General features: G+C 41.7%; 1 protein-coding gene across 2 annotated transcripts in view; it reads left to right on the top strand.

Annotated features, from left to right (window-relative positions):
• Positions 1–549: 549 nt before the first annotated feature.
• LOC124876016 (proline-rich protein 7) overlaps positions 550–13,799 on the top strand; it is a 24,967-nt gene continuing 11,717 nt past the window's right edge. Inside the window, exons 1-2 of one of the 2 annotated variants that reach the window (XM_047378482.1) lie at positions 550–863; positions 8,617–9,597. In XM_047378482.1, the coding sequence (XP_047234438.1) occupies positions 9,261–9,597 (337 nt within the window). In that variant the 5' untranslated portion in view covers positions 550–863; positions 8,617–9,260. Of the gene's footprint in view, positions 864–8,613; positions 9,598–13,799 lie in introns of both variants that reach the window. The other variant, XM_047378481.1, reaches the window with a different exon arrangement.

The following is a 13,799-nucleotide window of genomic DNA, read 5'->3' as shown; positions in this document are numbered from 1 at the left end:
GCTGATAATCAGCATCGGTTTCCACAAAAACAGCGGCGACCGCCGTGGCACGCTTTTATGGCCGGAGCCAGCGGAGGGAGCCAGGGGATTCCTCGCAGAATCCCCTGGCTCCCTCCAGCATGCTGTCTTCTGGCAGGCAGCGGCATGGTTCTGCCGGCCACAGCCACGAATTGAGCTCGGTCCTGCTGTCCCAGCGCCGCCCAGCAGATAAAACCCCGCCCCCTCATTTGAATATAAGAACATGAAATAAAAAGAGCTTAAAATGAAAAACGGGGTTAAAAAGTAAAAGTCACTGAAATACATAAAGTAGCTTTACAAAATAAAAGTGTCACAAAATAAAACTGCATTATGAAATAAATAAATAAATATTTAAGTAAATTAAATAAATCTTGAAATGAATAAAATAAAATAAGGTGAACATTTCTTTCAACATAATTACTTTGTTTTATTTCATGGGGATATTTATTTCATGGCATATTTATTAATAATTTATCAATAGCAGTATTTATTTATTTAATTTTGAATGAAACGGCTCTCCATAGTAAAGTCTGTCTGAGAGTCACGAAACGCTGATGAGCAGAGGACCGACTGGATGAAGCAGAGGCAGGGGAGGAGTCCTGCTGACAAGGTGAACCCATAAAGCTCGGTGTTTTTTTCCCCCCCGACCTGCAGAACAGAAGCGGAGCCGCGAATCGCGCCTCTGTCCCCGGGTGACGGTCTGAGCGCAGCCGCTGGAATGATCCCACAGACACGGGAGGGAGGATGCGTTTATCCGCAGGTTTCTGTAGATTTCGGGCTTAGAGTTCGCCGCCACGGAATGAGTTGAGTGCGTTACTCCATCGGGAACGGCAGAGGGATTCAAGGTGAGTTTCTCCGCAGGAACAGGTTTATTATACCTGAGCTGCCTCCTCATTATCTGCCTCAGACATGCAGCAAGAGGCTCCTCAGGTTCATCATCATGTTTGTTCTCAACCTCAGGCTGACAGTTGAAGAAGAGAAACTGAAAGGCATCTTAGAGGTTTACATAACGTAAAAATCCTGCTCAAAAACAGTCAGGGTGACTGGAAGTTGATTTAATGCCACATATTATCGGTTAAATATATCTATAGGCAGGGGTGGCCCAAAGTAGTGCGGGGCCTTGAGCAGAAATTGGTTTGGGGTCCTGTTCCTGTTAAAAAAATCGTCACCTCTAGCAATCCAGATTTGGTGAAATCAGACAGAGGAGACCCACGTTTAATTGGCAGAGCTAAAAGCAATTATGGATAAATGGTTCTTCCTTCCTCAGATGCATTTGTGAATTAACTGTACTCAAAGATTAAACTTGTAGCATCACATTTTAACTATGTTAACACAACCAAGATTATTCTTTGCACTTTTATAAACTAAACCTTTAATCCTAAATTAAAATTTTAAACAATTTAAAATTCACTCATCCATTTCTGCTTCTTCCACACTGTGTCGCAAGGGAGCTGGTGCCCATCTCCAGCATTCTACGGGCAAATTACTAACGGCAATTTAGAGAGACCAATTAAACTAAGTCATGTTTCTGGACTGGGGAGGAAGTTGGAGTACCCGTAGAGAACCCACGAGGAGAACATGCAAACTCAGTGCAGAAAGAACCCCGGTCGCGAATCTAACTGAGGACCTTCTTGCTACAAGGCAACAGTGCTACCAACTGCGCCACTGTGCAGCCACAATTGAAAATCTTTCAATTAATCTATGCTGAAATCATCAAATCTGATTATGTAAACATTTTGGATCTACTGTCTCTGTTAAATGTCAAGCGTCTAACAGAGACAAGACCAGCAGGTCCCTGATGGTTTGGGCTTAGTTATGCCTAGGGCCGGCTCTATAGAAGTTACATAAAATGTCTGGTGGCTGAAGTTATTTATATACAAACAATAAGATTTAGATTTTTAGGTTATTGGTCAGGATGAAGAATCTCCAGGTTTAAGTGAGTTAAAGCAAATGTTCAAGCAGCCGTACAGAGTACATGCTTGCATTGAAGTAAAACCTGTTTATTGCTTAATATCATTTTATGGATTATACACCAATAGATTTGACACAATAACCACCAGCCCAACACCCTGACACATCCAAGCATGAAATCCACAGACCCACAAAGGTGTGCTGTGGCGCCTTCAGGGGTTTCTTTAAGGTGTGGTCTGCAAAGATTGGACTTGTTTGTCCAGCACATCCCACAGATACTTGATTAGACTGAGATATGGGGACCTTGTAGGTCATACAACTCAAAGTTGTTGTTGCACTCCTGAAACTTTTCCTGAAGTATTTATGCTTTGTGGAGGCCCGTATTATCCTGCTGGAAAAGGCAACGGCCATCAGGCAATACTGCTTCCATAAAAGAGTGTAAATGTAACGTGTAAATTATTTTTACAGATTATTTGGGAGTCCAAGCCTCAATTTGAAGGCTAAAATGACCCTTTCTGTCCCATCATTCCTGCTATGCAATTAAAGGAGGTGATCACAGCAACAGTTCAGGAAATCCAGTTATGATCCAGTCTTTTAAATCCAGAGGAAATAAGAGAGCAAAAGCTTAAAAGGAGAACCAACATGATTCCCAGAGGAGTATTAACTGTGATTTTGGCATCTCATGATAGTGCGCTGTAAGAATCGTATCTAAAGCTGAACACGTGGAGGAATAAACAAAAAAAGAGTCAGGGCTAAAAATTCAGCTGTCTAAAAAAAATGTGCATCTTGGAATTATTATCTGACACTTTGGTGATTAGGAGAAATCTGATGACAGATCTGCTGCTTTCAGAGAAAAAGCTGGGACATCCTGTGCCTTTGAGCACAGACCCACCTCAAAAAATGGAGGAACTCCTGGTTTTGAATCCTGGCTGATATATGAAGCTGTTTATAGAACCACAGAGCACAATTTTTATTAAGCTTCTGTTCTCTTACTATGCACTGTAGTTAAAAGAATAACAAGATGGATTTGTTATTTTACAGCTGCAAGTACAAGGCTGCAGTGTTTTTATTTTAGGTCGTCTCCATAGCAACGCCTTTCAATCCAACTGGATGCAGCATGGTGGGTGCTGTCAATTTTGCCCTGTTGCCATCGCATAGTGTTTCGGTTTAATTTTCATTTCAACCAAAGGAAGGAGTAAATTGACTCAGAAACAGCAGTGTAGCTGACAGCTAACATCCTTCTGTTCAGACCACAAAGCCAAAGGTCTGCTGGGAAAAATTCTGAAGTTGCAGAGATTCCCACTACCCCATTGGCCAGTAGAACAGCTGGTTACCATGGAGACTGAATGCAGGGTGGCGGACAGACATAGTTAAAGGCTGTACAATTTATTGTTGCATAAAATCCAACCTCAGTTTGAATGAAACTATTCTGTGGGGTTAAAAAACACGGCAATGACTGGTAGGGCTGCATGGTGCCATTGTTCTTAGCACTGTTGCCGTGTAACAAGGAGGTCTGGTGTTCAAATCTGGTCCGTGGGCCTGTTTGCATGAAATCTTTATGTGTGAGTACTCTCTGGGTACTCTCGCTTTCTACTACAGTCCAAAAATAATATGCATATTAGGTTGGCTGACCCTCATCGCATGCACAGTTGTTTGTTCTGTGTGTCCTCCATAGCCCTGCACAGATTAAACGGATATAGCAAAGGGTTGGATGGGTGGATATTCACTGGTTCCACAACACTTGTGATTCCTTCAAAATATACGTCACTGAAGCATTTTTAGAATTTATATTTTACTTTTTAAATTTGTTCCATGTCTACAAACTTTTAATTAGTAATCATGACTTCCTATTTTCCTGGGGTCCATTTCTCTTAGTCACTCTTCTAAATGGGAAGGACAAGAGAACATCCCATTGAAGTAAGGCAGATGTGTGCTGATCTTCATAACTCAATAAATATATACAAGAAAATGTGTGAAGAGAGAGCTGAGCCGAAAGGGAGGTGTTCCAGGCACGTCCCACCAGGAGGAGGCCCAGAGGGCAGCCCAGGACACACTGGACGGACTATGTCTCTCAGCTGCCCTGGGAACACTTCGTGCTTCCCCCAGAGGAGCTGAAGGTGGTGTCTGGGGAGAGGGAAGTCTGGGGGTCTCTGCTGAGACTGCTGCCCCTGTGACCTGGTCCCGAATAAGCGGAAGACGACGAGTACAAGTGCGATGAGTACGAGCTACAAGAAAATGGCCCTTTAGGGGACGCGGCGTGTGGCATATAGGCCTCAGTCCTCGACGCATTTGTCCCGGGTTAGACTCCCAGCCCTGGTCTGTGCTGCATGTCTTCCCCCTCTCTCTCTATCCCACTTCCCGTCTCCCTACTTTTGAAAAATAACAAAAATAAAGGCCACTAGTTTCCTAAAAAAAAGAACTTAAAAAAAAAAAAAAGAAATTATTTATTGTTATTTAGCAAAACTTCTCCATGTTGCAGTCAGAAAAATAAAGTTTAAAACAACTGTAACTGTGACAAACTAGACTGAACCAGGATGTACGTTTGTCCTACCAACACAGACACCGAGGAGGATGGTAGAAGAGATATGCAGTTTAAAATTTACAGACTTTAAAACGAACTGTGTGCTTTGGTCAGATAAGATTGAGGTTGATTCTTTCCGAAACACACAGTCCAAGTGGACCAGAATGAATATGTGGAAAAGCACAGTTAAGTACAGTGGAGGATCTGTGATGCTGTGGGCATGCTATTCTTTTAAAACACCAGAACGTTTTAATAAAAAAAAAAAAAGAAATCCTTTGACAGATGGTAAATGGCCTTAACTTGTATAGCGCTTCGGTGCTATACAATCGGTGCCACTGGGCCCTCTGACCACCAGAGGGCCTGGTATTGAAAATTTGTCATTACAGGGTGTTTTGACAAGATAATAATTCAAAGCCAATGGTCAAATCAACGTTCTTCCCACTGATTTAATGTACTCAAGGTGAAGAACAGATTTTTCTCAATGTTTTTGGTATAAATGTGTATTATGACATTTACCAGAGGCACCAATAAATGCTGAGGATGCTGTAGCTCCTCTGATCTGTATGATGCCAGATCATGTTGAAAGGATTTGATATTTCAAGTTAAAAGGTCCTGTTATTGTACGCTGATATGTAATAAAACCACTTATGTCACTCCCTTTAACTGCTTTTGTATCTCGGACAAATCAAGTCTTTATTACATCAACATGACATCCGTCAGATGAGGTGGGGATACAAGCCTGATAGAAATAGCCTGAGCATGCAGCATAACTTTGTTTTGGCTGTACATGTGTAGGTTTACGAGTGTAGAACGCTGCAGTTTGCATGGGAAATAAACAGAAGCTCTGGTGCACATCAGCACCTCCAGATTGAAATGCCAGTGGCAGTTCGACCTCACAGGATGAGTCACGTTCTTTTAAATTACAACGGGCACCGTGATGCGAGTCCCCAGGAATACTGCAGGGGTGGGCGATGACACGAACACTTCTACTCCTGCTGTAAATGTATCTGTAATACAGTGCTAGAGATGGTCCAGAGATGGAAAAACACTTCGGCTGGGTGGATATAGCACTTTAGATTGAGGAAATGTCACGTTTTCAGTTTAACCTGCACTCATAACGTGGAATAATTTACAAGCAAAAGGACACACATATCCTGATCATGTCTGCAGCATCTTGCAACACTGCTGTTTTTTTATTTCTCTAAAATTGGTCAAACAGATGATTTTATAAAATAATGAATACATTTGAGCAGGTGTCTTCATCGAACAGCCATTTTATTGAACATGAGGGCAAAATAGAGTCGATTTAATAGATTTTCATCAAATACATTATCCTGCTGGAAAACCTTGGTATTAATCCAATGTAATATTTCCTACACCTCATTGAAACCAACCAACTGCATCTTCTCATGAAAACTACCTACATCCAGTGAGAGCGTGTTTTACTATGAAAGCTTTGCAACAGGTCTGGCAACCTGTCCAGGGTGGACCCTGCCTCTCGCCCGTAGACTGCTGGAGATAGGCACCAGCTTCCCCGCGACCCACTATGGAATAAGCGGTAGAAAATGACTGACTGGCTTTGCAACAATTTTGGAAAACAAGGAAACACGAGATCAATTCGAAGCATTTACACAGCTGAACTTCTTGAAATACACAATGGAGAGTCTGTGGCATGTGGAGTTATTACCCTGCACAACCCAGTGGACCTGAACAGAATCACTGCCAGAGTTTGGACGCCAGAAACCATAAAACAGCTCAAAATGTCCCGATTGCTCAGAGCTGACTGGGTAGAATAGAGAAATATCCTTTATTGACCCTCAGTGGGAAAATTCAAGTGTAGTAGCAGCGAAGTGACAGGCAACATGGAAGACTAACACAAAATAGAAAAACAAAAAAAATAAGAAATGAGGCTGTACAGTAAGGGCAGATTTACAACATAAAGGAAAAAGATACGGTACAGTTCTTAAAAGCAGCTTGAAAAAAAATAGATGGCTTTTATGTTGAAGACTAAATGGTTACATTTTTAGATTAACAGATGCAGTTTCATGTCATTAGCAAAGCTACAGAGCCTTTTTCACATTCTGTAGCATTTACACAAGGTGATGCATAATCCTGAGATGTCAGGAAAACAATACAGGGTTTAACACTTTTCACATATAAAAATCCAAAAAGCTGTGTGGTGCATTGCTTTTTAGCCTCTAAGTTAATACTTTGTAGAACATCTTTTGCTACAGTTACTGATTAAAGTCTTTTGCGTGTGTCTCTGGCAGTTCTACACATCCACCAGCTGGATTTTCCCCCTTTTTCATTTGCCCAAAAGCTCCATTGTATTAAGGACTTTGACTAGGCCATACTAACAGATGAATATCCCGTGATATACACCATTCCGTTGTAGCTCTGTCCGTTTGTTGTGCTGCTAGAAGTTGAACCTCTGCCACAGTCTCAGGTCTTGCATTATTTAACACATTTTCTTCAAGGATTGTTCTGTATTTAGCTCGATTCATCTTCCCATCCACTCCAACCAGCTTCCCTGTGGAGGAAAAGCACCCCCGTAGCATGATGCTGCCACCACCACCATGTTTTCCGGTGGTGATGGTGTGCTCAGGGGATGTGCAGCGCTCTGTCTTCTGTCACACATAGCATTCTGCATGTAGACTTAATTTTTGGTCTCATCTGACCAGAGCATCTTTTTCCATGTGTTTGCTGCGCCCCCCTACATGCTTGTGGTAATCGTTAAAGAGAGGCTAGAGTTATAGAATTTTTATACAGTTTTCCTGTCAACAGATTTGTCCACCTAAGATGTGGCTCTCTGCAGCTCCTCCAGAGTTACCATGGCCCTTTTGGTTGCTTCTTTGATTAATGCTCTCTTTCCCCGTCCTGTCAGGTTAGGTGAAAGGCCATATCTTGGTAGGCCTGCAGTTGCAACAAACATTTTTGGATGACGGATTGAACAGCGTTTCATACTTCTGCATGACTTTCTCCCCGACATGTCTGTAATTTTTCTAATTAATTAACTAGGTGACTTCTGAAGGCAAGTGATTGTATTTGCTTTTTTTAAGGGTGTCAAAGTAAGGGGGGGAGAACAAGATCCCAGATACAGGCAGCTGAAATGAGCCTCTTCTGCAGGGTTGCAGGGCACTCCTTTAGAGGTATGGTGAGAAGCTCGGCCATCCGGGAGGTGCTTGGAGTAGAGCCTCTGCTCCTCCACACCAAGGGCAGTCAGCTGAGTTGGCTCGGGCGTTTGTTCCAGATGCCCCTTGGACGCCTCCCTTGGGAGGTGTTTCAGGCACGTTCCAGGTGGCCCAGAGAAAGATGACGAGTACGAGCTACAGAAAAAAAAGGGTATTTAGGTGGCATGGCACGTGGCATAGAGGTAGAGCATTACCTAAGAGTAACCTAATTAACTAATTAGGTGTGTGCTTTTATTTTAGGGTTTTAGAGTAAAGGGGCTATACGCGAATTCCTGCAATAGTTCAGTTCTATATTTTTACAGTTTTCCTTTGACTTGATCAAACTAAAACACACTGACTATAAGAGTCAGTGTGCATTTAAATAATACTTTTAGTGAGTAACATCTGTGGAATACTTCCCAGCAACCAGAAAGACACACAAAGAGTTTGGTGTAAAAATATCTGAACAAATGTTAATGCTGACAACTCTACAGAAAGTCAGGTCTGGACAGATGGAGGTCCACGGCCTAATTACCATCTCTCTGTTCGGGGTTGTTGACATGGAACCCTGCGGGAACTTCTGCGCTCCAGAATTAATCCTTAAAGTGAACAAAAGAGTCTGTGCATCACTGTAGAGAAACAGAACTGAAATCTCTGGACGTACTGCTGTTTCTTATTTTTATTTTTTAAGACTTAAAATCTGTTTATCATTACCATTGTCTATCTATACCTGCTTATCCTTGCAGGGTTGTGGGAAAGCTGGTGCGTATTTTCAATGAGCGGTGGGGTACACCCTGGATTGCCAGTCGATCACAGGGAAACACTGAACACAGAACAAACAGCACAAATACCTAAGGTCAATTTAGAGTAACCCATTAACCTAGCAGCCATGTTTAAGCACTTGGCCTCTACGCTGTTTTTATTCCTTGCCGTGTCAGAAATGTTGTCCGTGTTTATCCTGGTGACAGTTTCTTCTCCTCGTGTTTCTGTTAGCAGAGCGGTGGGAGAACGAGGGGTCTTGCCGGGATTTCAGCTTCCCGGCAGCTTGGAGGGACCCCCACCCCCCGAAGGGATCAGCTGTTGGGCTGTTTGCGGATGAAGACATCACTGTGGACTTTGGCGCTTCTGATTGGATGTGACCTACATTCAACCATCCAAAGATCACAACCTGAAGGGATGCTGTTTGTTTTTTCTCTGACAAGAAAATGTTTTCAGTCGTGTGAAACCTGCAGAGTTCCATGGGGGCTTTAAGTGGATGTTTGCTGCAGTAACGAGGAGGAAAAGCCAGATTTTGTCTGGGATTCAAGCAACACATCTAACACTAAAACATGGATTTTTTAGCACTTAAATGAACATTAATCTCAGACTTTTGTTTCTATTTTTAACGTAATACTTTGATTTATTTCAGACTTCCAACTTGACGTTTAGTGTATTTTTCACTCTATAGAAATCAGTTTCAAGCTATATTACCTTCCATGTGGACAGTCTTTTCTCCCTTAGATAAATCCTGTCCTGTTGCAGCTTTTATTGTTGTGAAGAATATATTTTTCTGTATTAGGAATATTATATATTTTTCATCGTCTATTAAAAAAACGTTTTCTTCCTCGTGGTGAGAACCTGCCACTCTTTCCGTCACTGCCATGGTGATGTCACAGGGCACCTACACCTTCCTGGCCTGTTTCGCCGGCTTCTGGTTGGTCTGGGCCCTCATCGTCATGCTGTGCTGCTTCTGCAGCTTCCTGCAGCGCCGGTTGAAGCGGCGCCATGACCGGCTCAGAGAACAGTGTCTGCGGACTGTGGAGATGGAGCCGCTCGCCGCTCAGCCCGCCGGATATCCCCTCGCGCCTCCACCGGCACAGCCACCGCAGCTGCAGAGGGAGCCCCCGTCGCAGATCTGCCCTTCTCAGACGCTGGGTCCACCCATTGCTCTGCCTGTTCCTCATCTGATGCCACAAGCGAACTGGGTCAGCATGCCAGGTAATGTTTCAAAGAGCTATATGAGTGGCAATGTGAAATGCTTAAGTACAAACAGCATTACATTTCATTTGTAACTGCACAGCTTTCTTAAGGTCCCACTAAAGCATTTAAATCAGTTTGGATCTGGACTTGGACTAGGCTGTAGCAACACCTTGATCCTTTTGTTTTTCACCCATTCTTTGTAGATTTGTTACTGCGTTTGGGATTGTTGTCCTGCTGATCGCCCAGTTTGGGACAGATTACGTCATATTTTAATCTAGAATACTTTGGTTTTCGAAGGAATTAATGATCAAATCATGGTGTCTTATAACTGCAAATTAAGCCAAACCATAAGCCCTCCACCACCGTGCTTTACAGTGGTATGAGATGTTAGTGTTAGATCTGTTGCGTTTGGTGTTACCAAACATCTGCACTTTGTTCTCAACTGTCCAAAGGACATTGTTTCCAGGAGTCTTTTGGTTCATTCAGATGCAACTTTACAAACCTAAGCAATGCAACAATATTCTTTATAGAGAAAAGAAGCTTTCTCCTTCAGCTTTTCTCAAAAAGCCGCACCCCGTTCAATTTTCTTCTAATTGCTAGAACATTTAACTTGCTACCTGACACCTTAAGAGTCTCCCACTCATGGGCAAATTGGTAATGCGTTTAATGTTTCCCATTTTCTGTAAATAGATGTACTTTACATTTTTTAAAAAGGGCCTTATAACCCTTCCCAGATTGACATAGAGCAAACAATAGCTTCTCTAAGGTCATTGGTGAAGTCTTTCTTCCCCGACACTGTTAACACACAGACTGCTCCAGACCTGCAACCAGCCAAGACTCTTGTTTTTATACAGGTGGTCACACCTAATGGTAATACGGAAATAAACTGCATTTCATCAGCAGCCCCTGGCTGCTACTATCCCTTTTAAATTTTTACAGAGGCAGCAAGAACATACTTTAACAGTGCCTTAAAAAATTACTTTGTTGTTTTGTCAAGTTACAACCACAAACTTCAAAGTATTTTCCTTGGATTTTGCGTGACATACCAGCACAAGGTAGGGAATAATTGTCAAGTGGAAAGAAAGAAATGCATGGTTTTAAAATGTTTTAAAAAATAAAAATCTGAAAACTGTGGTGTTCATTTGTACTCAGCCCCAAGTCAATGCTTTGTAGAGTAACAGCAGTAAATCTTTGGGGGTATGTCTCTACCAGCTTCACGCACCTGAAGTAAGAACATTAAGCTCATTCTTATTTACAAATCAGCAAAAGCTCAGTTAGATTTTGGTGAAAATCATGTCTGGCTACAGATTCTCAAGTGAATTAATAAAACGCTACCAACTCCATCGCACAGGGATCCACCCCCTTAATAGTAGAATAAATAAGCACATAAACCTCAATAATAATCATACAATTACTAATATAGAGCGAAGACTAACTTCATCATCCCCCCCAGGGGGAAATTATATAGTTTAAGCAGCAGGACAGATTAAATGTGCATCTCTAGTAAGGCAATATTAGGAAGGATAAATAAATAATAGAAACAATAATAAATTACCATGAATAAAAAGTGAACAAAATTACAAACAATATCGTACAGAGGTGAATAAGTATGTGCAGTATTGTACATGATGATGTCAGCAGCCTAAGCCTAAATGGTCATCTGTGGAGAAGTTATCTGGTGTGCTGCTATCTCCTCTCTAGCTCCTGAATGCAGCAGGTACCAGAGCTGCTTACAGTCCAGGCTGGTGCTGAAAGCAGAAGGAGCGACGCATTGATCTGCTGGGAATCCCAGTTCGTACCGTGATCCCAGCAGGCTCTGCTCCTCTGTCCAGTTCGTTTTTTTTTTCCACCTTTTGTTCTCTGGTTGGTTATAGTCGTTCTACCAAATCAAACCTCTTTATACAAGAAGATCACAGTAAATGTTGACTGGTGATAATAGATGAAGTAGGATAATAATAATACAAATCAAAATAACGATGAGTCTCATCTGACCACAGGACCTTCTTTCACGTTTGCTGTCTCTTGTGGCAAACTGCGAGACGTTTTATGGCTTCTTAACACTAAATTTCTTCTTCGCACTTTTCCATGAAGACCAGATTTACTGACGGCAGTACTAACAGTTTTTTTATCGACAGATTGTGCAATCAGAGCTGTGAATCTTTGTAGCTCCTCCAGAGTTACTACGATGCTCCTATGGGCTTCTCTGATTTATGCCCTCCTCCAGCCTGTCAGTTTAGGTGGACGACTATCTCTTGGTAGTTGTGCAATTGAGCCATACTCTTTTCATTTTCAGATGATGGATTTATCAATCTCAGAGATGTTAAGAGCTTGGGATATTGTTTTTACAACCTGACCCTGCAAGTCTCCACAACTTTCTGTCTCATCTGCTGTGTTCCTTAGTTCTTCGTGAGTCTTCAGAGAAAAATGGGCTGGATAAAAAATTCATAACTTATAAAAGCTCTATCACATGATATACAATTAAAATACATTGATGTCTGTGGTTGACAAAATGTCTTAATGTTCAGTGGTTTGATAACTTTTGCAAGGTGTGTTTATCTGAAGACAAGCTCATAGTTTAAATCCCAAGCAAACTTTACACTCCTGTTTTACTCGCTGTCACTTTATGTTAGCCTCTTTGAAATGAAAGGTAAAATATGTAATGAGATTGGTTCGGATGCAGACCGTGAAACCACATCATGTACAGTCACATTTTGGTTTCTTTGGGCCTCTCGGTCCCCCCTGTAAGGCGTCATGATGACACCTGAAGCGTGGGCGTCAGCTGTGAAGACTGAGCGGTGATGGAGTGAGCAACAACATGGTCAATTTAGACAAACTACCCCCTCCAAAACGGCAATCTGAGGCAGAAAGTAGAGCCAGCCAAACAGATTTGCCCCCATACAAACACTGAAACTTCTCAAACAATTGTTTCATCATTTTTTCTCAGCTGCAGAAGCAAACTGGTTTGGTCCCGTTCAGTTCATTACCACAGCACCAATTCACAACAAGTCTCATCTCAAGGATCCTTTGTAAGACAAACGATGCAATTCATATCCAGAAATACATTATCAAATCAATCCCAGTATATAGGTATATTTTACCAGCTTTAATGTACCAAAATTATGAGAACATATGCAACAAGAAGCTAATCTCCTAAAAAGTTAAACTACTCATTCTCAACGTTCCGTTTCCCTCACAAACTGCCAGCCTAAAGCAGAATTTTGCAGGTTTTAAACCTAAATGTATTCATGAGATCTGGGCACTGCTTTCCCTTCCTCACAAAAAGGTAAAAACTGCTTCTTAGGAATTCATGTTTCAGCCTTGGAAAAAAAAAAGCAATCCCAAGCACTCTGAAGCGCAAAACGTCCAGAATCGGGAAGGACATAAAAATGCACTAAGAGGGAAAATATAACTGAACCACTGATTTGTAGCAATAAATAAGAAACTTATAGTTTTATTATTAAGCTTGTGTCAGCATTCTGGACAACCTGACAGAATATATGTCAAATACTGTATGCGCAAATGAATGCATGGTCTTCTACACAGTAAAACAAAGTAATAAACAGACAAATAAAAGACTTAGTAATCCGTTTAAAATTCTGCACGATACTAACCAAACAAGAAGAGATAAAAGATTAGACTTAAAGAAACTCCTGTCAGAGATGCGTAATGAGCAGAGACTCACAAAGAGGAGAAAACAAAAGGCTGGAGTCTTGCTTACAAGGCAGACTGATGAAGATCTCCAGTAACCAGGCAGCAGCAGGAATAAAGCAGCACAATTCAGTCATAGATAATGTGAATAAAAAAGAGCTGTGGAGATGCTATGACCTCAGACGTTTGAGAAGGGAAAATCTGCAGCTGTGAGGAAAATAGGCTTCTTTTTCCTCTGAAAATCATTTCAGCTCTGTTTGTTGAGGCACCAGCAAGCAGGTTTAAATCAGCAAAGAAATATATTAATGCCATCACACCCTAATATTTAACACATCATAGAATCAGCCAGCAGGGCAAGGCAGAAGAGAAGGCAGTAGCCATTTCTCTCCTAAAGGCTGAGACAACAGAGGTTATTGGACTATAATAAAGTCCTTGAAATGCAGAAGAAATGGCAATGAGAGGAACAAATATTAAAAGGAGAAAAAGATGTGATTAAAAACTAGAAATTTTAAAGAGTGCAGCTGCTGCCTGAAAACGGTGCACAGACTAGCTTCCTTCCTGGTTATGGAAGT

This window comes from Girardinichthys multiradiatus, chromosome 11 (genome assembly GCF_021462225.1).
Source record: "Girardinichthys multiradiatus isolate DD_20200921_A chromosome 11, DD_fGirMul_XY1, whole genome shotgun sequence".
Lineage (NCBI taxonomy): Eukaryota > Metazoa > Chordata > Actinopteri > Cyprinodontiformes > Goodeidae > Girardinichthys > Girardinichthys multiradiatus.
This window is presented reverse-complemented; position numbering and strand designations above follow the sequence as displayed.